Source organism: Podarcis raffonei, chromosome 18, assembly GCF_027172205.1.
Source record: "Podarcis raffonei isolate rPodRaf1 chromosome 18, rPodRaf1.pri, whole genome shotgun sequence".
Classification (NCBI taxonomy): domain Eukaryota; kingdom Metazoa; phylum Chordata; class Lepidosauria; order Squamata; family Lacertidae; genus Podarcis; species Podarcis raffonei.
The window spans coordinates 2,124,912-2,149,072 of record NC_070619.1 but is presented as its reverse complement, the minus strand read 5'-3'; the positions used below and the strand labels follow the sequence as shown (position 1 = coordinate 2,149,072).

The 24,161-nt window shown below is 49.5% G+C and overlaps 1 protein-coding gene across 3 annotated transcripts; it reads right to left on the bottom strand.

Moving 5' to 3' along the window:
• Window positions 1-860: 860 nt before the first annotated feature.
• TMEM259 (transmembrane protein 259) lies at window positions 861-24,124 on the bottom strand. 3 transcript variants are annotated; one of them, XM_053372577.1, is made up of 11 exons: window positions 22,388-24,124; window positions 18,775-19,047; window positions 13,848-14,019; window positions 12,817-12,927; window positions 12,108-12,230; window positions 11,789-11,889; window positions 9,923-9,980; window positions 7,971-8,054; window positions 6,596-6,728; window positions 4,854-4,953; window positions 861-3,913 (listed from the first exon to the last, which is right to left on the bottom strand). In XM_053372577.1, exons 1-11 carry the CDS (start codon window positions 22,610-22,612, stop codon window positions 3,143-3,145), a joined length of 2,151 nt encoding a protein of 716 aa, XP_053228552.1. In that variant the 5' UTR covers window positions 22,613-24,124; the 3' UTR covers window positions 861-3,142. The 3 variants fall into 3 exon arrangements, with proteins under 3 accessions (XP_053228552.1, XP_053228553.1, XP_053228554.1); XM_053372578.1 differs by having other exon boundaries at window positions 13,902-14,019; window positions 22,388-24,123; XM_053372579.1 differs by lacking the exons at window positions 861-3,913; window positions 4,854-4,953 and having other exon boundaries at window positions 6,592-6,728; window positions 13,902-14,019; window positions 22,388-24,122.
• Between the last annotated feature and the right edge of the window lie 37 nt (window positions 24,125-24,161).

The window sequence follows — 24,161 nt, the reverse complement described above, 5'->3', positions numbered from 1 at the left end:
CATTTCAAAGAAATAAGGGTTGCAGCCAGTGTTAGACTTGCTCAAAGTGAATTTACGGAAATCAATGCATGTGACTAATCTAGGTCCGTTCTGCTCTGAGAAAGCCTTCGCTGGAGACAATGCTAAGAGGTCAGGCTGAGACTGCGGACGGGAGCTGCTGGGCCGTGTAAGAAACTGAGATATGAAAGCTAGGAGCTAAATGGCACCTTAAACCAAGGTTATGGGTGCAACAACGGAATGTCTAGGCTCTTTTTAAATAACAAGAATACAAAGCTGAAAATTAATGAACTGCAGCTAAAATCTTATGTTCATTTTTTTCACATGCTCTAGACCTTCCCTTGACCACCCCGCTAATATTCTTAAGAGGGTCTCCTCCAGTCTTCAGAGAGTAGCTGGAAGTGGGGAGGCAGAAAAAGGTCCTCCTTTCCTTCCACTGCAGTTTTAATCTGAAATCTTAGGCTCAGTACTGCACTGCTCTCAGAAACTGCTCGCGCTAATGAAATTCCGTCGCAAAACGCGCCTAGAACAATGGGAGTTTCAAACACGGCTGCTGGGGATGGCTGATGCGACGAGCATCACGTTTGTTTAATTCTGGGATTTTGCGGGGTGCAGAGCAAGTATTTGTGGTGCTGAGCAGAAGACAACTGTTTGATTTTGGGACGAATGTGTGTAAAATGGAGATTTGGTTTTTCAGCCCTCCATGAACGGGGTGTTTCTCCGGAACAGAAGCTGCCTTGCAGACATGACTGGATTTTGCACGGCTTGGGGGGCGGGCGAAGTTCTCCCTCTCCCCCCACCACCCCAAATCGTACTCTGTTCCACCCCAAAGTTAAGGGAAAAAAGGAGCACGGAAGCAATGCTGTTAGATATAGTATTTATTATATATATAATATATATAATATATACATACTTTTTTGTACATTAAATAGAATGAACTCTACTCTTCATTCCTGGTATAGTTTGGTGTGATTCTTCTCTTTTTCTCAACCCCTCAATCCTTTCTGCCTGACGACTACAACGTAAAAACCCTAATGTCCGGTTACCTACAAGCACTCCATTGCCAAGCAGCGGTGGGTGGGCGGGCAGCGAATGATCCCACCAACATATTGCACATGAATGGGGGTTGGGGGGGGGGAAATACCACCACTATGCTTGTTGTCGGCCAACCCACCCTCCACCCCAAAACTACTTTCACGTCACCCATCTAAGGGGTTCTCCCTTCCCTGGCTTTAGGGTAGAGCACAGCAGCCAAAGGTGATTTTGACTGCAAAATCAGAGCATCTCACAGACGCTCCTGGGCTCCAGTCTCGAAAAAGGCTGCTGCTTGCTTAAGGGTGTACCTGCCTACTGCACTTTGCACCTCATGGCAGAACTAAAAAAATAAGAATTAAGATTCCCAGGGTCCTTGGCTCCTGCCTGCTCCCAGGGACCATGTGGCAGGACAGGGCAGGGTTTCCTTAGGTCCAGCCGCGCTACCCCCTGAACCTTCCAGCCTCGGAATTCCCCTTGCTATTGCTAGATCACCTGAGTACAAAGGCACTCAAAAGTTTGGAGCCAGCTGCGTTCTACGATGCTTCCTATTCCCAGCTAGCGCACACACACATACACCCCACAATTTAAGGGGTACAGCTCTGCTCCAGAAAGGGATGGGCAAAGACTCCTGGGAAGCGGGTCCTTTTCCGGGAGGGGTGCCCCCTGCCCCCCACCCCACTCTCTTCTTTATGTTTCCAGGAACTTAGGTGGCATTTTTTGATGTGCACACTCTTCAAAACACATCCTGCTTACGAGATAAGGCACTGGGCTAGGAAGCTTTTTAGGGTGGGGGAGTGGAGAATATTCCTAAATTGCCACGCTGCATAAAACATGAACTGAGTTCACCTGTCAACATCTGTGCAAGGGCATAAGAGAGAGGGAGCTGCAAGGGTTCTCACCAAATGACAGCTTAAAAAAAACACACCACCCAATTTTTAAAGCACCCAAAAAGCCCCCTCATTTAAGAAAGGGTATTGAGAGCCACCTGGTCCTCTCTCATGATGGCCATGTCAGACTGAAAATCAGGAGCTGCTCCCTCTTGCAGTCGCTAAGGATGCACCGTTAAGATGCAACTTGCTAGAACCTTGGAGCTCTGGGAACAAAATAACTTCTGGGCTTTCCTATGTAGAGGTTAAAAACAGGGAGGTGGGGGGACGATGACACACAGTCCAGCGACCAGGCAAGCCACTGCAAAGTCAGCCAAACGTTTGGGGGGGTGGCTTTCTGAGGACCCCCTTCCCCAGTGGCCAAAAAGGGCTTCCTTATCAAGAGAGAGATAGAATCCACCTCCAGATCTTCCCCATCACGTTAATTTTTAAAAGCGCCTTTCTAACAAGAAAGATCTACTGCTGTTTTACTCTGAAAGAGGCTGCGTATATGCGTCTATAAACGCGGCTTCTTTCAGAGTAAAATGCAGTCTGTCCCCCATGCTAAAAAGGAAAAAAGGAAAGGAAAAAACCAGGCAGAACTTTCTATGACTCCAGCGCTTCTGGGGTGACAGATCTTTGAGAGCGGTGGCTGCCAGGAACCCCAGATTTAAAGGGGGTTCATCTTCAGGGCCCCCTTCCGCACAAGGGTCTCAAGTCCTTCTCCAGCAGCCACCCGTTTCCTCCCCTCCCCGGACACAGAGTTCGCCATGATACCCGTTTCGGTCGCCTCCCCAGCGCCCCCTCCTGACAAAAGCAGAGAAGCACAGGGAAAAAAACTGCAGTAATTCCAGGGCAAAATTAAGTCCACATCTCCGGCAGACACCAAAGGAGGAGGGGCGAGGAGTCCCATGATTTGAAAAAAGCTTGGTGGGGTGGGGGGCAGAGAGACTGGCGGGGGGCTGTGGCTCCGTATGCCCAACAGGAAGGAACCAGAGGACTCTCTTCAAATGCGGGGGGCGAACTGGCTATGGGTGTGAGCCCCTCGTTTTTTTATTCACATTTTTTCCTTCCTTTCCTGGGTTTGGAGGAAGAAGGGGTGGGAGAGAGAGAGAAAGGGGGGGCCCGGTTCTCTCCCTCTCCCTCTGGCCTTTCAAGCTCTGCACCTCCTCAACGGAGGAATTGCAGGTGAGCCCAGGGAGAATGGACGGTCGAACTGAGAAGCATCCCGTCCGCCAGGAAGCTCAGGAGAGGCGGCGGGAATCTGGGCCTGCATCAGCCGCACTGTCCAAAGGCGCCGGCGCCGAGGAGTCCGCCTGCGCGAGTCCCTCCTCGGAGGCCTCGCCTGGGGCCCCGCTTGCAGCAGAGCCGAGTGGACAGCGGCCTGCAAGGCAGTCTGTGTCCGGGGGTTTGCCGCGGCCGGCTGAGCTCTCTGGAGGTTGTGGGTTGTCCTCGCGGGCTGGACTGAGGGGGGTGGCGGCAGCAGCAGCAGAAGAAGCCGATCCGCCTGGTGAGGGAACCCCAGCGGTGGACGTGACCTCGATGGCAATGGACCCTACAGGAGCCTCTGCGAGGTCGCTGCTGACCAGAAGGCGGGTCATGACACTCGAGGCAGACGCTACGTCCTGGAGGTCCCCGCTGGGCCCGGCTGCTTCTGGCGCGACGCTGGGGTCCAGGAGGGAGCCGCTCAGGTTGGAAATGAAGGAGGCCTCTGCGATGACGGCGGTCTCCGCCACCCAGTTGAAGTTGTCGCCCAGGGAGGCCACCGTGGCGGCTACGACGGCTGCTGTGTGGGCATCCTCGGGTGCCAGGGGGCCGTCCCCAGCGGGGCCCCCGTCCAGGTGGGGCCGCGGTCCGGCCGGGTCAGCGGGAGCAACGGTGTTGTTGTTGTTGAGGTTGTCCTGCAGGGTGGTCTGGGCCCCACCCTGCTGGTTCTGGAGCAACATCTCCTGGATCCGGATTTGCTGCAGGATGGCCGGCAGCTCGTAGTGGTGGAAAAAGTAGATCATGGAATGCTGTGGGAAAGGCAAGGGGCAGAGGGGGTGAGCTGGGGGAGGGGGGCAAAGACGGCTGACATCTGCACTGGCCAAGCCTTCTGAATCGTGGCCCATTCCGCTGCCTGCTTCCCCCTCCCAGCCCCTTGAGCAAAACTGGGTGTTTTGCTTATCCACCGAAATAACTCAGGCCAGCACTGAAGAATGCAGAATTCTGTGCCCCTTTTTTGAACTTTTTAATTGACATTTTCACAATACAGTAAAAGGAACCAACCGAACATCTGAAGGTAGCCCTGTTCCATCATGGTTGATGTTGCACTGTGTTTTTAATATTTTGTTGGGAGCCACCCAAAGTGGCTGGCACAACCCAGTCAGATGGACAGCACATGAATAATAAACTTATTATTATTATTATGAAACATTTTTATGGAACAGCCCTTCAGATATTTGAAGATGGGTCTCATTTCACCTCTCTGTCTAGGCTCCAAATGGCTCCTTAAACTAAGGTTACGGTTGCCAGAAAGGGAATGCCTAGTTGCCATTTTTGGGCCAAATGGCTCGAAACTTGTATTTTTCAACACGACTTTTCAGTTCCTGAAATTTGTTTTATCTGATCATGCAGATAAAATAGAACGGACAGAATTCCACAGTGTGTGAAAACCGTCAATATCCAAGGATCTCCAGGCAAACACCTCCAGATGTTGGAGATGTCAGGAGCCATCCTGGCACCCGGGCATCTTCACTCGGTTGCAAGTGGCCAATAGCCAGGTGCAAAATCCGCCTGGGAAATTTTGAATGCTGGTTCCAGGCTAAATGCACCCAGCTCCCTCTACTGTTCCACAAAGTCCTGCTGAGTTCTACATCATCCTGCTTCCTTGCTATGGCTAGTTCTACATCCTGAACGGTTAACCCTGTGGGTTTTCCTGCACTCCAGACAAACATAGTGAAACTGCCAACGTACCTGTATGAAAAGCCACGATGTGACCAGTGCCAAGCTGCTGTATTGCCCATTGAAGCGGTAATGGTAGGCATAGAAGGCAAAATGGTACAAGTAGAAAAACCTGGAGAGGAACAGAGACATGGGGGAAAGGGGGTTAAAGCACATCTATCAATACTGGACTGCTGCAGCACACGCTCCGTAGGGCTTCAATCACACTTGATCTGAAGCTGCAATTAGTGCAGAATGATGGGTACTGACCTCTTGGATCAGCTGAACTAGCCCTGTTACAGACTCCACATAAAGACCGTTTCCACATTTATAAGAACTTGACCTTTTATCATGGCAGCACCTGTGGAACTCCCTGTCTACTGATGCCAGATGCCTTCGCTGTGCTCTTTTCGGAGCTTGCTAAAAACATGCCTGTTCAAAAAGGGGCTTCTGAACATGCTGTGGAGGGAAGGGAGGGGAAGGGAGCCCATCTGGGAGAAGGAAAACTCTGATCCTAAACCTCCGCTGCCTTGAGGAATATATTTGGGAGAAAAAAAGGCTCAGGAATACACCCTACACAAATCCAGAGCGGAGTTCCTAAAGCGGTTGGAGGGTGCCTTGCATGCAGGTGCAAAAGGTCTTGCTCTGCTTTCCTTTGGACACCAGCAAGGCTGAAAGGCAGGTCTTGCTGTCTGGGCAGCCCAGGATCTCCAGACACACAGCCAGGCCTGCGCCCAGGGAGGTCACATTGGTGCTGCAAACACAGCAGTTTGGCTTCACCCCCAGAGGCGCACTCCGTTGTCTCTCGAGACAGATGGATGCCAACAACCCAGAAAGTTGATGTGTGTTTTAATCTGTTTCTAGTCTATTGCTATATTAACTTTCTGAAGGTTTTAAGTTATTGTTGCTAGTTCTTTTCTTACAATCGAACAGTGTAAGTACAGTGAAATAAATAATCTCTCTCTCTCTCTCAAATCCACCTCTCCCCTGCCACACAACTGAAAGATGGGAACGGAAACATTGTGGAAGAAGGGTGGAAGTCAACCGAATAAGGACCACTGGAAACAGACAGGGCTGAGTTCAGTGGTCAGATCTGGCACAGAAGAGAGCCAATGTGGTGCAGCCGTTACTGAGCTGTGAGTGGTGTTAGAAACTCAGAAATAAAAGTTGGCTCCAAATGGCTCCTTAAACCAGGGTTACAGCTGCCGAAACAGAATGCCTAGTTGCCATTTTGGTGCCGGAAAGCTGGAAAATCGTATTTTTCAGTATGACTTTTTGGTTCCTGAAATTCATTCTGATTTTGCAGATAAAATAAAACGGGTAGAATTCTACAGGATGTGTTGCTAGTGTGTGAAAACAGACAGATCCAGGGATCCCCAGGCAGGCACCTCCAGATAGTGGAGACATCAGGCGCCATCCTGGCACCCAGGCATCTTCACATGGTCGCAAGTGGACAACAGGCAGGTGCAAAATGTGCCTGGTTCCTGGCTAATTTTGAACGCTGACCGGGAGACCATGCTTCAAGTCCCACACTTGGCGATGAAGCTCACTGCGTGTGACCCTGGGGCCTGTTCCTTGCCTCTCAGAGAATCAAAGAATTGCAGAGTCGCAACGGACCCCAGGGTCACAGCAATGCAGGAACCACAACCTATCTCACAGAGCCACTGCATGAATAAATGAATAAATGGAAGGAGGACGTCACAGGCCACCTCAAGCGGGCTGGGGGAAAAGGAGGCCTATAAACACCAGGAATTAGAAGCTCTGTGTGCCCTTACCTCAGCCAATGCCTCTTGCTGGTGTTGGTGTGGCAGCAGATGGCGTCGTACTGGTCTGCCAGCCACACGATGAGGATGATGTAGAAGGCTGTGGTGGTGTCGTTGAAGAACTCGGACATGATCGCCTCCATGCCTGCCGCAGGATGAAGGAGAGGAGGGGAGAGAGAAGGCCAGCAAGTCATCAGGGAGCTCAGCATCCCAAGAGAGATGTATGAAGAGCCTGCTGGATCAGGCCAAGGGCCTCCTAGTCCAGCATCCTCTCCTCACAGTGGCCAATCAGATGCCCCAGATGAGAATTATTATCCTTATTATTTATATGATGCCCATCTGACTGGGTTGCCCCAGCCACTCTGAGTGGCTCCCAACAAAATACTAAAAACACAGTAAAACAACAACCATGAAAAACTTTCCCATACAGGGTTGCCTCCAGATATCTTTGGAAAGTTGTACAGTTCTTTATCTCCATGGCATCTGACGGGAGAGCGTTCCACAGGGTGGGCGTCACCACTGAGAAGGCCCTCTGCCTGGTTCCCTGTAGCCTTCCTTCTCACAAGGAGGGAATGAGGGAACTGCCAGAAGGCCCTTGGAGCTGGACCTCAGTGTCTGGGCTGAATGATGGGGAGATGCTCTTTCGGGTTTACAGGGCCGAGGCCATTTACGCCTTTCAAGATCAGCAGCAACACTGTGAATTGTGCTCGGAAACATACTGGGAGCCAATTCAGGTCTTTAGGACCAGTGTTGTATGGTCCCGGTAGCCGCATTCTGGATTAGTTGTAGTTTCTGAGTCACCTTCAAAGGTAGCCCCACAGACAGCACATTGCAGTAGTCCAAGCAGGAAATAACCAGAGAATGGACCACCCTAGCGAGACAGTGTGCAGGCGGGGGGGGGGGTCTCAGATAGAGCTGGCAGACAGTTGCCCTGGACACAGAATTGACCTGCGCCTCCACAGACAGCTGTGAGTCAAAAATGACCCCCAGGCTGCATACCTGGTCCTTCAGGGGCACAGTTACCCCACGAAGGACCAGGGACTCCCCCACACCCACCTGCCCCTGAGGGCCTGAGCACAACAGCAGCAACTCTCCCCCCTTGTGATTCCCAGGAACTGGTGCTCAGGACCTAAGCTTGCGCTATGACCCGGTACAGATCCCCACTGAAGCTCACCGGGTGACCAGGGGCCAGTAGCCTCTGACTCTTTTCCAGCCTAGCCTACCTCACAGGGCTGCTGGGAGGATAAAACAGGGAGGGGAAAGAATCGTGCCCATCACCTTGAGCTCCTTGGGAGGAAAAGGTGGTGCGCAAGATGTAAGAGACAGAATGAATGGGCCTGGTACATCAAATGCAGTTCTTGGCATTCCTGAGAGGCGGTCTCCTTACCCACAAGAGCCAAGATGACGGTCAGCAGCGGGGCTGCCGGGAAGGCAATGGTCATGTTCATCTCCAGCATTTGCAGAAGGTCCACTGTGAGAGGGAGGAGGAAAAAACATTCAAGAGGAGAAGAAGCAGTTGCAGCCCAGGGTGGGGGAAGAGGAACCCTCAACACAGATGACCCCAGGGTTGATCTCCAGTTAGAAGGAATGCGAGAAGCAGAGGCGAGAGAGAGGCTGCAAATTTTGCCAAATTTTGTTTAGAACATCTCGGTCGACAAACTGTGGTTAGTGCTAACTACAACTTGGCTTCAAAATACAGTGGTACCTCACAAGACGGAAAACTCGCAAGAAGAAAGAGTTTTCCGTTTTTCGAGGTGCTTCGCCAGACGAATTTCCCTATGGGCTTGCTTTGCAAGAAGAAAGCCCATAGGGAAATCTCTAGGGACCTCTTTTAAAATGCTGGCGGTCGGCAGCAAAGACTTTCGCCCACCGCCGGCCTTCAGAAGAGCCTTCGCTGCCGACCCCCAGCATTTTAAAAGCCCCCGGGACAGCGGAGACTTCTCCGCTGTCCCGGGCGATCTTAAAATGCTGGCGGTCGGCAGCAAAGGCCTCCTGTCCCCGGAGCTTGCGGGGCGGGAGGTGGGGAGAAGGGCTTTTCTTCCCACCGCCAGCCTTCAGAACAGCCTTCTGAAGGCTGGCGGTGGGAAGAAAAGCCCTTGTCCCCCCCCCAGCCTTCAGAAGAGGTCGGGGGACAGACTGTCCCCGGACCTGATCTGAAGGTGGTTTCCATAGGAACGCATTGATTGATTTTCAATGCATTCCTATGGGAAACCGTGCTTCGCAAGACAAAAAACTCGCAAGAAAAAACTCGCGGAACGAATTAATTTCGTCTTGCGAGGTACCACTGTATTATTTTTAACTTTGTAAATAAATTAAGTTAAATTAGCATTCCACTGCATCTCTCTCTTTTTTAAAAAAAAAAGTATCAAAGCAGTTTCAGCAATGAAACCATTAAAAAGTTAGACACCAATTAACCATTCTTTATCGCCTGTATAGGCTGGGCGGAATAGTTTCCAGCAGGTGTTTAAAAATTGGCACAGAAGGCACCTGCTAAATCTCTAGTGCAGTGGTTCTCAAGCTTTTTTCTCTGAGTCACACTTTCAAAATAAAAACTTGCTCGCAGCACACCCATTTTTTTATCAATAAGAAATACACTGGAAAACAAAACAAAAAAAACTAGCAGTGCTTGTTTTATAATATAGAACACAACTACTTCCTAATACGATCCAGAAAGTATAAAACAACGCAGTTACATAAAAACTGTTCAAAATTTATTTGATTGCCCTTGAATCTTCCTGCCACACTTGTCATTCTCTCTTGCAACACCCTTTGACAACCACTGCTCTAGTGGCAGGGAGTTCCACAGGACTGGGCCAATTACAACGATGGCTCCATTTCTTGTTGTCAAACCAGCCTCACCGACTCGGGGAATAACCAGCGACACTCCTGCAGGTGGCATCAGTGATCAAGCTGGAATATAAGGGCTCAGGAGGCCCCTGAGGAACCCTGGGCCTAAGTTGTTCAGGGCTTTTAAAATTAATACAAGAACCCTGAACCTGGATTGGCAGCAAAGTGGGCAGCCAGAGCAGCCGCTTCAACAATGGCCTCACATTCTCTAACTGTTATATACAAGGTCTCCCTCAGGAGGTTGTCGAGGTTTTTAAGCAGAGGTTGGGCTGTCATGGATGCTTTAGCTGAGATTCCTGCATTGCAGAAATGATGACCCTCGGGTTCCCTTCAAACTGCGGACCTTCTGATGCTGACTGATCCGAAGTGGCAAGTCTTGTTTGAACCCTCTACCCAGGGGGTTGGGGAAAGAAGAAAACTACTGTCTTTGTCCTCCAGTAAATGGGCCACTTGGGCTCTCGGAACGCCAGCAAGACTGGATGAAATACTTACCGATAAAAACGAAGATCTGGTGGTGCGAGTATCGCAGAAGCATGGAGACAGACAGCGTCTGGAAAAGAGAAGGGATGGGCAAGTGTTAGAGCCCTGGGCTCCCTATGAATGTAGGGCAGTGTCACCCCCCCAAAAAACCCCCCTAACCAACCAAAATTCTAATAGTTGCAGACACCTGCCCTTTCGCCTGAATTAAATGCGAAGGCACTGTACACATGAGCTCCCAAATAATTAGCTTTTAATAATCTTATCTCCAGTGCTATTTAATAGTCAGTGCTTATTTAATCATCTTCTTCCCTGGAGGTTTCTAAGCAGAGGTTGGATAGCTATCTGTCATGGATGCTTGAGCTGCAATTCCTGCCTTGCAGGGGGTTGGACTAGATGACCCTCGGGGTCCCCTTCCGACTCTGTGATCCAGGGGTGGCTCAACTAGGAAACTAATGAACCTTAAGCTTCGGGGCCTCCAATTCCAGAGGGACCCCAGAAGCGAATTTAGTCCACACTGCCTAAAATTTTTGAGTCGCACAAATTGATTAATTTGTTGTTGTATATACAATATTTCAACAATCCCAAAGTTTGAATGTCAGTAGTGCAGATGTTTTAAAGGTGTGGTGATCTGTCATGGAACAACCCTCTCCCCTTGAAGAAGATGATTTCAGTAATTATCCAGACCTCATTACTGGTTGTGAAGGCCTCTGAGCTGCATCCCTCAGTATCACCCAGCCAGGAACTTCACTGGGTTCTCAGTCAATTATTTTAACCACAGACCACTCAGGGAGCTTTGGCTGGCTCCTTCATTATACACCTTTAGGCACCAGGTGAAGTTGTTTGTCTTCAACCAGGCCTTTGGCTGATATTATATTATTATTATTATTATTATTATTATTATTATTATTATTATTATTATTATTCTGTCCATCTGACTGGGTTGTCCCAGTCACTCTGGGCAGTTCCCAGCAGAATAAAACATTAAACATTGAAAACTTCCCTGAACAGGGCTGCTTTCACCCCCGGGCGCCACCACCGAGAAGGCCCTCTGCCTGGTTCCCTGTAACTTCACTTCTTGCAGTGAGGGAACCCCCAGAAGGCCCTCGGAGCTGGACCTCTGTGTCCGGGCTGGACAATGGGGGTGGAGACGCTCCTTCAGGTCTAAAGGCCCGAGGCTGTTAAAAGGGTATTCACATTCAATATCCTTTTAAATGTGCTGTGGGAGGGGGGTTATTGATTTGTTGTTGCTCTTATTTTTATTATTTTTATTATGTAACACCGGTCTTGAAAGACCTACATTGGCTCCCAGTACGTTTCCAAGCACAATTCAAAGTGTTGGTGCTGACCTTGAAAGCCCTAAACGGCCTCGGTCCAGTATATCTGAAGGAGTGTCTCCACCCCCATCGTTCTGCCCGGACACTGAGGTCCAGCACCGAGGGCCTTCTGGCGGTTCCCTTACTGCGAGAAGCCAAGTTACAGGGAAGCAGGCAGAGGGCCTTCTCGGTGGTGGCGCCCTCCCTGTGGAACGCCCTCCCACCAGATGTCAAAGAGAACAACAACTACCAGACTTTTAGAAGACATCTGAAGGCAGCCCTGCTTAGGGAAGCTTTTAATGTTTGATGCATTATGATATTTTAATATTTTTTTGGAAGCCGCCCAGAGTGGCTGGGGAAGCGCAGCCAGATGGGCGGGGTATAAATAATAAATTATTATTATTTTGCAATTTTATGTTGTGGACTGCCTCGAGATTTAAGGGTGAATGGTGGGATACAAATTTAATTGAAAATATAATAGTAATAATAATAATGTGTGCTCAGGCACTCTCCTGGGATCTCCTGGGGCTGAAAAGCAGCCCACGAGCTGACACAGAATACTCACGAATATGACCATGATGACGAACGCTGCCAGGTACGAGGTCCGCGCCATCCACATGCTGATGAATCGGTAGTGTTCCCCAGATACCACATTGCGGAGGAATCCTGAGCAAGGACAGAAGGGAAGGGAAGGCAGCAGTGGTGGGGATGGACAGGAGGAAAAAACAAGGTGGTTTCAGCAACAAAGATCTCCCAAAGTGGACTTAGTCCAATTAGTTGGCTCTGGCACCATCTAGTGTTGGACTTGCACCAGAGATTGCAACAGCCCAGCCCAGATCTGTAACTGAGTGAGAACAGAGACCAATTATATACATATGCTAAACCTTTGTTCTCTTCGTTTTCAGCCAAGGCTTTCACGCTGGACATGAGGATGTCGTCGTAGCCGAGGAACTCGTCCAGGAGCAGGCGGCTGAACCGGTCTCCAAAGCACTGGTCACGAGTGGGGTCTGGGATGGAGAAGAGGGTTTGTGAAAACAGGTGGAAAGAAAACTGGCTGTGCTGATAGCAGCAGGAAGAAGAAAGTCGAGGGGTGTTTGTGCATTTCACGGGACGCTCAGAAACATTCCAACTGCTGGAGGGGAAGGAGTGGGCATTTTGTGATTTGGGAGGGAGGCACCATGGCACAGGGAAAAGAAAAAGCTGGGGCCAAGTAGTGGCCAACGCAGGCCTAAAAGCAACAAGGAGCAATCCCGGGTTCTAATCTTGCCACCACCCCTTTAAGTTCACTAGGTGAATCAATCTTTCAGTGTGGCAGAACAGGAAAGGGAATCTTTGTACAAGTTAACGCTTCATTATCCCCTTTGCTGAACCTTTGTACTTTTGTCCTTACAGGCTGTGACACTTAATGATTTAAATTGTTGATTATGTTTGCAGCTATTTTCCCCCGTTAACAAATTATATAGATCGACAGAGATAATAATAATAACAAGAACATTTGTACCCTGCTGCTCAACCTCCCCCCCCCGCCCCAACCAGGCACAGCAAATGAACAAAGCTCCACCCTCAGCTGAACAGAAAAGCAAAACTTCTTACCCAGCGTCACCACCATGACAGGGATGCTGAGGCGCTGGCGGGTGCTGTGCGACAAGCGAAGGAACCCGTATTCAAAGGAGTATTCCACGATGTACTCTTCCTGGGGCCAGACTGGAAGGATTTTTTTAAAAAAATAGAAAATTGTATTTTTGAAAAGGCCAAGAGGATGGAAACCCAGAGGTGCCCCCAGGGGTACTGCCTCAGCCTAGTTCACCACAGCACGCCCGTCGATTAAAAGAAGCCTCGTTGGGCGCTCCAAGGAGCTGGGGAAAGTTCCGAAAAGGACAGGGAAAATGACTCTGCTATGAGGAAAGCTTGCAGTGTTTGGATGTTCTTACTTAAGGAAATAAGAGGTGACATGCTAGAAGCCTGTAAAATTAATGCAGGACATGGAAAAAGAGAAAAATCTTCCTCCCTCTCTCATAACATTAGGAGTTGTGGACGTCCAATGAAACTGAACGTTGAGGGATTCAGGACACTGTCCCGCCCCCCCCATACAATTTTTACTTAATTTCCAATTTTTTACAAATTGACTTTAAATCAAATGCTTACATTCGTTTCCTGATAGATTTCCCACTTACACCCCCCGTGTTTTTGTATATATCAAACACTTGCCTATTGCAAAAATGCCTCTAGTACAATTACGTTATCATTTTCCTTCTCCTGCTCCTTTCCTGCCTGCAATTTGTTTGTAGTGCTTTTCCAAATAGTCCCCACCCCCCAATGCCTCCATTCTTCTATAAAAAGTGCATCTTTTCAACCTCTTAATATTGCTGCCTGCCCCTCTCCACGGCATTAAGGTCATTGAGAGCAGGCCAGTTTCAAAGGCTGCATACCCCGAGAGTGCGCAGGCAGCGGGGCCTTCTCTGCCGTGGCCCCACTCACTCTCAAAAAGGAACCTCTCCCACACACAAGGAGAGGAGGCAAACACCGAAAGAAAAGGAAAGTGGCAGGTGCAAAGGGAAGGGTGTGGCAAAGGTGAGGAGTGGGAAGGAGGGTTATTTAAAGGGTCTGCAATGTCGTCTCTTTACCTGCTTTGGCTAGCATCTCAAACTGGGACACCGTCTCGCTGAGGGGCTGCATACCTTTAGACGCCGACTCGCCGCTGAAGGAGAACTCTTGGCTCTCGTTGGGGGCTGGCACCTTGGCGCCGCCCAGGCGGGAGGGCTTGAGGAAGACCTTGGGCTCGATATCCAGCTCAAACTGGGATCAGCGGAAACAGAGGAGAAGATTTCAGGGAAACGCAGGAGCTGCCTTCTACCAAACATCAGATCCACTGGTCCTTCTAACTCAGCGGTTTCCAAAGTGGGCATTGCCTGGGGGGGTGCTAAGGGGCAGGGGGGCAGCGGGGGGGGGGGCAGCGGGAGGTGCAAATGACCACCAGACTCTGAAAAGCTGGCATCACTGGATCAAGTTCATCCATTGTGTTGAATTAATTAAGCTAAATAATAGGACTGGGCAAAACTGGTCTGAAGTCCCAATCATGATGTTGGTTGCATAGTTTTTGACCTGGCAATATATCATGAATCATAATGTGTGTGTGTGGGGGGGGTGCTATACAAAAATTACAACGTGAAGCCAGCCAATGCCTCTACATAGCTCCATCCTCATTTCAGACACTGTGATATATCAGTAGATCGCAATGTTTAGCTGGTGATATATCATAATGTTGAAACCAGGTATCGCCCAGTCCTACTAAATAGCTTAAACAGGATTTTTTGGGGGGAAACGGGCAATTAACTGTTACTGTTTTGAACTTTAGGGCTTTTTATAGGGTAGGGTAAGGGATGTGAGTGGTGCTGTGGGATAAACCACAGAGCCCAGGGCTTGCCGATCAGAAGATTGGCAGTTTGAATCCCCGTGACGGGGTGAGCTCCTGTTGCTCGGTCCCTGCTCCTGCCAACCTAGCAGTTCAAAAGCACGTCAAAGTGCAAGTAGATAAATAGGTACCGCTCTGGCAGGAAGGTAAACGGCATTTCCGTGCGCTGCTCTGGTTCGCCAGAAGCGGCTTAGTCATGCTGACCACATGACCTGGAAGCTGTACGCCGGCTCCCTCGGCCAATAAAGCGAGATGAGCGCCGCAACTCCAGAGTCGGCCACGACTGGACCTAATGGTCAGGGGTCCCTTTACCTTTTTATAGGGTAGGGTAGGAGGCACTGGGGATGGAACCAAGGGGGCAGAGACCCAGTATTTTTGGGAACCACCGATCTAACTCATTGGCTTCTATTATTATTATTTGTCCGCCATAAGGTTGCAGGGCACATGACAGCAATTTAAAAGAAGCAATATCCAAAACCATTAAAACCATTTACAGTCAGAAGAAGAGGGTGAGTCCCGACACACACACACACACGCCTTCATCTCCCCCAGATGCAACGAAGTGCGTCTCTCCCATTCAGTCTCTGCAGCCACAGCAGGAGCTGCAACTCTCCAACAGGTTGACTTCACCCACTAAAGCCAACCAACCACATACTGTATTTTTCGCCCTATAGGGCACACCGGCCCATAGGGCACACCTAGGTTTTTTGGGGGGGGGGAGAAAAAAATTATTCCCCCCCCCCAGGCGCGGGGCTGGGGCGGGGGAAGCCTGAGCTTCCCCCGACCCCAGCCCCCAGAACAGGCTGCTATCCGCAAGCCTAGTGCTCCGCTGCACTCCCTGGGTTTCGGGCTGCAGGCTGCTGTCTGCAAGCCTTGGGAGCCAGGCGGGAAGTCGCGCCGGGCTCCCAAGGCTTGCGGATAGCTTCCTGAAGCCTGGAGAGCGAGAGGGGTTGGTGCGCACAGACCCCTCTCGCTCTCCAGGCTTCAGCGAAAGCCTGCATTCACCCCATAGGACGCACACACATTTCCCCTTCATTTTTGGAGGGGAAAAAGTGCGTCCTATAGGACGAAAAATACCAGGTGTCAAAGATCATGGCAGCCTGGTGTGTCTGCAGCATAATGAACATAGCTAAGAGCCTAAATAAATGGGAGTAACATCTTGAGGACCCCACCCTGCCTAACCCTGAATGAGAATGCAGATTCACAGTCACATCTGACCATTTGCTGCATCTGTGGGATCGGCCTCTGTACTTTTGTGCACTATAAGCAACAAGGCATTTCTCTCAGGGGGCGATAAAGAATCTAGTCGTTTACACTGCATTTGACAGCTCCTCTCAGGAAGAACATTTGTTGTGCCACAGAGAAATAGTGCATCATTGTTAAGGATCCAAAATTACTCTTATAACACGCAGCAACCTTTAAACAGCCATATGGAGAAGCTAGACACACACACACAAGCCCCCGCAGCCTCCTGCCAACCTCCCCCAAGGCAAAATAATCTCTAAAGAGAGAAATGAAATAGTCCCCCAGCCCTGAAAGGCAAGATGAGGTCTAATACGAAGCACAACTGCGGTGGCAGACAGCAAATGGTAGCTTTCAGCTGGTTTATTTAATCCCCGTTCTGGGTTCCACTCAACGCAAATGGAAATATGTATATATAAAAGAGGAACCATATTGGAGAAAATTAAATGAAATTAAGGAGTAAATTGAGTGAGTTAAATCAGCTGCGTTGCCACCCAGGGACTCCTGGCAATTTGTTCACACAAGGCATTAATTTGGTTTAACAAACCTTTAATGTACTACATGCTGGTTCGATCGCAAGGGAGGAAAGGAAATTACTGTTTGGTGGGTGGGGAAGAGGACCCGTTAATTATTGCCGACTCTGTAGGGCTTGGAAGAAATGAAACAAAAACCCAGCCCAGCAGGACCACATAATGTTTTTCTGCACTAGTGAGAAACAGAATCATAGAATCATAGAGTTGGAAGAGACCACAAGGGCCATCGAGTCCAACCCCCTGCCAAGCAGGAAACACCATCAGAGCACTCCTGACATGGTTGTCAAGCCTCTGCTTAAAGACCTCCAAAGAAGGAGACTCCACCACACTCCTTGGCAGCAAATTCCACTGTCAAACAGCTCTTACTGTCAGGAAGTTCTTCCTAATGTTTAGGTGGAATCTTCTTTCTTGTAGTTTGGATCCATTGCTCCGTGTCCGCTTCTCTGGAGCAGCAGAAAACAACCTTTCTCCCTCCTCTATATGACATCCTTTTATATATGACATCCTAAACAGACCTTTCAGTGTGGCAACAGCTGCCCTCTGGAACTCCCGGCCTCTTGATATGAGGCAGGCGCCTTCACTCTACTGTTTCAGACACCTGCCAAAAACTTGCATACATTTACTATATGGGCTGCGTCCAACGAAGTTCTACTCAAGGGTACACCCACTAAAATTAATAGGCTGTAATGTCACACCTTTTAATTTCAACGAGTCTACTCTGAGTAGGACTAAAGGCAGAGACAAACCCTATATACTTTTGGAAAGCTGTTTGTTCGCAATGTTATTTGGAACCTCTTTATAACATCAAACCATATTTTGCATCACAGTTCCCAAGATCAAGGAGCATGTTTTCGTCCAAGTAGGGATACAACTGGACCCAATTCTGAATCAAGAATATAGGGCTGAACCTTTCAAAGCTGTACTGATAGATCATTCATTACTTGACGGCTTCCTAGAAGCAACTGTCTAGCTCTGGGACTAGATGGGAGTGAAATCTGACGGGACAGGAGTCTGATGGCTTTAAAAGACAATGAGCATCTTGGAGGCTGAGTTTTGTCAGAATCAAGTACACACTTCCAGAGTTGGCACAAAATACATTAGCTCTAGTAGATGAGCCACCAGAGTCAGTGGAGGGCCATGAAAATTTGCGCCCAGGGATTTTTAGATTCGTTTACTCATGTACTAACTGAAACCATAGGGGCACATGGATTGCCAGATGTGAAATATATTGGCATTATTGTCAGGTCTCCTGCTCCACTATCTAAGGAAGCAAGAGTCATGATCAGAGTGCAAGGACACATTTCAGCCAGGCAAAAAATGCTCACGGAGGGTGCGGAGCAGGGCTGGTGAGGGTGCATGGTGTTATGTACTGAAGTTCTCACCCTGGGCCAGCAGGGGGATACTGTAGATAGTTATGCAACTGAAGGATCGAAAGTGACGTTCAGTGATTGGATAGTTTGTATGCAAATGAAGGATCAAAAGTGACGTTCAGTGATTGGCTAGTTACAGAAAATGGTTACTGTTGCATTCTAGTGGAGCTCTATATAAGCAGGCTGACTGAGCTCCTCAGTTCAGTTCTGTTCCAGCTTACAAATAAAAAGCTGCTTTGGAAGAATCGCTGTGTCGTCTGATATGTTCGCCCACAACTTAACTCGTGGCCTAGGGGAAAGTCCCCAACACTAAATAAAGAGGCCCAGAATGTCCACACTTAGGGTTTTCCAGCTGCTGGTGTTGCTTACGCATTGCCTTGTAACTGAGGCTGCTCTCAAACAGTTCCTTGGGGCCTCAATTAGCCACTGAGAAGTCCTCTCTCTCAAAAGCATCCAGGTTTTGCATTCCCAGCAGGGAGAACCAGTGATGACGGATCGTACCCAAGAGGATCTCCACAGCAAGGAGATGGGAAAAGAATGCAGTGGGTGAGGCAGTCCTCATCCTACAGAATCACAGAACTCTGGAGTTGGAAGAGACCCCTTTAGGCTCATACATCCAACCCCCTGAAATGCAAGAATCAAAGCTAAAGAATCCCTTGCAGGTGGCCGTCCAACCAGTGATAGAAACTGTGACATGAAAGCTAGGAGCTAAAGGCACCTTAAACCTAGGTCTTGGGCACTGAAACCGAGTGTCTAAGCAGGCTTTTTTTATAACAAGAATACAGAGCTGAAAATGAATGAATGGCAGCTAAAATCTTATGTTCGTTTTTCACATGTTCTAGTCCTCATCTGAAGACTGCAAAAAGCAAAGCCATACTTCCCATGCACCAAGAACAATGGGAGTTTTGAAAGCTGCGTCCAACCTCTGTTTAGAAACTGCTAACGAAGGAGAGAGTCCACCCAGTTAGAGATGGTCTGCTCTGCTCCACCCTACCTTGATGGAGCTGTTCTCAAACATCTCCACGCTCATTTCCTCCTCCTCTTCTTCCTCCTCCTCCTCCCCGCCAGCTGCCTCAACCACCATACCCGGGAAGCGGTCGCTCTCGCAGAACTGGAGGAAGATGGGGGCGCGGCTGGAGTTGCGCTGGATCTCCACCCGCAGGATCCCGTCGCGCGGCCACTTGTCTCGGACGTGCTCCAGACAGTTGATGGGGGAGCGGGAGAAGGCGATGTGGATATACGCCAGGATGAAGAGCACAAACAGGGCCTGGAAGAGGGAGGAGAGAGGCGGAAAAATTAGAAGCAGGAGAAACAGGAATCAAGGACCGCATTCCCTTCTTAGAGTAGTGCCACAGGCTAGTTTCTGCACACTGCACCCGTCTCTCTCTCCTCCATCTGAACAAGCAAGTGGCATTATCAGAGGGTCAACCTTCCTGGGGTCACGTGACTGTGCTGGCTGGGGCCAGATGCAAAAGTGGGCGGGGCGATAGGCAGATGCCAATAGAGGCAATAGATGGCAAGCTAGTTTCTAGACACACCGACAGGAGCCAGCCAGCAATAAATCACACCCTGCACATTGAAGTTAACTCTTTATTAGAACAGGATCTGCACAGACCTGGTGGAGGGTCAGGTGCAATGGGCACAGGAACTCATGCCCAATAGGTCTTGCACCCATGGATCAGTTGCCAAGACTAAAAGTCCCCTCCTCTCCAAGCAATCAGAGACTGCGCCAGAGTGTAGGCAACCTCTCCTCCACCCTTTCATGCCTCTCCTGGTTCTGGGAGACAAGGGGGGAGGGGAGATTGTCGCAGCAGGAGGGGGAGACACCCGTGACTTCACCAGCTGGACTTAGAGTTGGTTAGAGTGCAGGGCTGATAACGCCAAGGTTACAGGTTCAATCCCCATAAGGGACAGCGGCATATTTCTGTATTGCAGGGGGTTGGAGTAGATGATCCTCAGGGTCCCTTCCAACACTATGATTCTATGAGAATCACTGTCCCACCACCAATCCCCAGGCTCTGAGCCTTCTTCCTTTGGGGGTTCCTCTGCTGGTACCTCCCACCATCCCTCTGCATCCAACCAGTGCCTGACATCCACACACTTACACACCCCACTCTGTCCTATAGAGGCATTAGCAGAGTTCATGGACACATCCCAGACCACACAAAGATGAGAGAAGGTTTTTTGGACACCCCCCCCCCCCAAAAAGCTGTTGACTGAGAATTTTTGTGGGCTAGTTAGCTTCTGTGTATTGATTTGCAAGGCTGAATGAACAGGAAACTTCCTCAAATGTTTACAACAGGGATAGGGACCCCCGGGGCCTCCCAGAAGTCATTGCACTCTAACTCTGGTCATCCTTGAGTCTTGGCCAAGTGGGTTGAGTAGAGCCAAAGGAGTTACAGGACGGTAGACCTTGGCTGACCGTTTCGAGGAGCTTCCAGAGCATGTTCTCTCCCAAGTCATCACCACCCTAAAACTCTGAGGGCAGTGGCACTACCAAGAGGGACCCCCCCCTCCAGTGAGAGACCCCTCCTGAGAGTGTCTGAAGGGAAGCGGCCAAAGTCAGCTTAGATATTTGGTACCCGAGTCATGAATACTAATATCAGGACCTTGAACTGGACCCAGGAATGAACCGTCAACCAATGCAGCTGTTGTATAACAAGGGTCATGCGAGTCCGAAACGGAGGCCAGCCAGTAAACAGGCAGCTGCATTTGGGATGAGTTAACGTTTTTCAGGTAGTCTTCAAGGGCAGCCCCACACAAAGTGACGTAGCACCTGTCAGGATTTCCTGCAAGAAGCTTGAATAAATGACCTACAAGCTCCCCTCTGCAATTCTATGAGCCTGGACTCGCAAAACTGTCCACGCAAGTTGACAGCTCTCAATAAGTTCTGCTAGGGGGGCTGTTTTTGTGGGGTTAACAGAGAAGAAACTTCCTTTTGCCTGGCCAGACCATCCAAACTCAGAACTGCAACGCATGACAGGCACAGGTTCTCCGGTCAAAGGCCTTTATCCAAAGATGCTAGAGATCAAACGAGGAGCTTTTGCAAGCTCTACAACCAAGCTACAGCATATGTCAACATTAGCATTCCTAACACTTCTGGTGTGTGGTTAAGCCACCGAAAAACCCCACCTTCCTATTTCTTAAGAGTTGTGATGTTGGAAGGTACCCCAGGGGTCATCCAGTTAAAACCCCCTGCAATGCAGCAGTTCTAAACGGCTAGTTGCCAGTGTTAAAAACTGGGATAGAAAAGCTAGGAGTCAAATGGCTCCTGGGATCTGGGCTGTGGGCGCCAAAACATAATGTCTAGTCGCCATTTTGGGGGGTCGGCAACACTATTTAATTGTAATTTTGATAAGCATGAACTAATATGCAATTCACATGAGACACATTGCTAATATCACGTTTTTATCAGAAATTGTTAATACACGTTAATTTGGTGTTTGCAATAAAAATATTGGTACCATACTTCAGTTTTCAAAACACTCTACTCTTTATTATTAAACTCCTTAACATATTGTCTATCTTTAACTTTGAGGCTTCAAAGCACATACTTTACAGTAATCCTCGAGCATCAGCTGGGCGCAAGAAATGGCACCCAGACTTTTTGAGGTGCTCGCAAATGGATAATATTTTGGCGCAAAATGCACCTGGCGTCCTGCTAATTTCAAACCCTGCTAATCGCCTGTGTCAGTTAAATGTTGCAACCGGCCAACCAGTAAGAATCCAGTAAGCTTAAGAGAGGAGTGGGGAGGGAAAGTGTTTCCAACTCAAAATTTAGGTGCCACAAATTATTTCCATGTGACTGTGCGCAAATGCTGTGTTAAATGTATGTTTGAAGCTGGAAGTGTTTAGGATTCAGCAGGTGGAAAGTAGAATCATAGAATCATAGAGTTGGAAGAGTAAAGGCTTCCTTGATATATAAGGGGTGGGAAGGCTTTCTCTGACAGAGGAGCACATTGAGAAACCTTCAGGAAGGACCAGTGTTGGGTGGAGCCAGGGGCAAATGTGGGAAGAGCAAGAAATGTATTTTTTACTTTGCGTAGACTAGTTCCTACACACCTTGTCTCTGCTCCGCCCAGGCAAGGAGGAGGCCTGATCTGAGTTAAAAAACACATTTCCAGCAAAGGAGAGTTCAGGGCTGGCAAAAAGTGTGACTAGGAAGAGGCCTGAAAAATGGAAGTTTGGAGGGCCACATCCAGACCCTGAGGTATCCCCAGCACAACTTATTTTATTTTTATTTATCCATTTATTTAATCTATATACCACTCTTCCTCAAAAGATCTCAGTGCAGTTCACATAACAAAATACAAGATAATTGAACCAAAACAACAACCCCCACCGCTTCCCACAGATACATTTAAAAGGCTGTAGTATATTAATCAGCCAAAGGCTAGTTGAAGAGGAATGTTTTCATATGGTGCCTAAAAATATATAGTGGAGGCGCCAGGCAAACCTCCTTGGGGAGAGTATTCCACAAACAAGGAGCCACTGCAGAAAAGGCCCTGTTCTCATGTTGCCACCCTCACGTGGAGGAGGTACACAAAGAAGGGCCTCAGATGTTGAACACAGTCAACATCCCCCCCCCCCACAAAAAACCACTTTACCTTGAGAAGTACGAAGAATTCAAATATACGACGGAAGGAAGGTGGGAAGAGGCGGGCGTAGGTGACGGCCATCTTGAAGAAAAGGGCATGGAACAAGCGGTCACGTACGTTGATGAGGGGGTTCTGGTTGAGGTTGCGGACCCCACGGTTGTTTCCGGCAGGGGCCCTACCACCCACATTATTGTTCATTGGGTGGTGGTGGTGGTTGGCTTGGTTCTCTGACATCCTTTTCCAAGACAGGTGTTAGCTTTCCACAGGCGAATTCAGATTTGGTGGGCAGCCCAACTTTGCTTGGAGAAGAGAAAGTGTTCAGGAAGCAGCCTGAGGGGTCGTCTTGGTAAGGTTTCTCCAGGGGGTGGGGAGAAGCGGCCGAGGGGGAGGTGGGGGGAAAAAAAAGAGTCACTCCTTCCCCACAAGCGGGAAAAAATAAATCCACGCACAGCAGGATAAAGAGAAATTGTCTTTTAAATGGGCTGATGCAAAAGTTTCAGTAACTTTGTAATCCGGTGGGAATTTTTTTTTGGGGGGGGGGAGGCACCTCAGATACTTTTGAAAAGTCACCCAAAGAAAGCAAGGGAGGGAGAATGTTAAGCTTCCTAGGTTGCAATTTATATAATGTTGGAAGGTAGCGGGGGGGGGGGGCGGGGAGAGACTGAATCTAATGGGACTTTTGGGTCGGAGGGGTGCAACACTAATAGTCCCCAGAAAGAAGAGGAGCTACCCCAAGACAACAGAGCAAAAGGGAGTCTGGGGGGGTCCAACACGGTAGGGTTCCGAGGGGGGAGGCAGAGAGAGATCCTAAAGAGATCAAGTTGTGGGTTTTCTTAAGGGGGGGAGCCAAATATGTGTGGTGAGGAGAGGTGGTGAAGCCCTTCTTTAAATTGGGGGAAAGGGTCAGACAAAGAAGAGACTATGCTAGCAAAATAATTAGGGGGGGGGATGCCTAAGTTTAAAACACCCCAAGTTGGGCTGGGGAGAGGAAAAGAAAAAGGGGTGGGGGTGTTAAAACCTTTGCTTTAGATGTTGAGGGCTGCCAAATCCCACCGTTGTGGGAAGAGGATCAGGTTGAATGGGGGGGGGAGGAAATGCCAGCCTCAAAAAGGGGAGAAAGAGAAAAGGAGTCTTAAAGCCCCTTCCTTTTTGGGGGGTTGGCTGGAATGCTAAGCAGACCCCAAAATCGAAGGGTGGGGGTGAAAGATAGATATAAGGAAGATATTAAAGGGAGGAGGAATATGCCTATTTTAAAACACCCCAATCTAGGGGGGGGAAGGAGGAAGATGGATGTGGGGCGATTGCGGGGGGCCCCCAAACCCCACATATACACCCTTCCCCTTCAGAACTGGAGGGTGGGGGAACAGACACCTTTCCCCCCAAAAAAAGAAATACAAGGGAGGGGGCGAGGGAGGAAGGAGGACTAACTCTCCCCCCCAAAATGGGCCCACCCCCCCAAAAAAGAGAGAGAGCCGCCCCACAGATGTCAATAGGTGTGGGGAGGGGGGGTGACAGGAAACCAGGCTGGGGTGGGAGCGAGGCCCTACGGGGAGGGAGGCTCCAGCTGGGCCGGCTTCTCCCCTCCTTTTCGGGGCGCCTCCTCTGAGGGGGGGCCGGCGAAGGAGCGCCCCGCCGCCGAGCTGCCTCCTCTCAGTCCCCCTTCGCGTCCGCGCCGGCCGCCGCCATCTTGTTTGGATCTCTTCCCTCCCATCTCCTCTTCCTCCTCCTCCTCCTCCTCGCCCCGCCCACCACGACGGGCGCGGTGACGTCAGCGGGAGGAGGC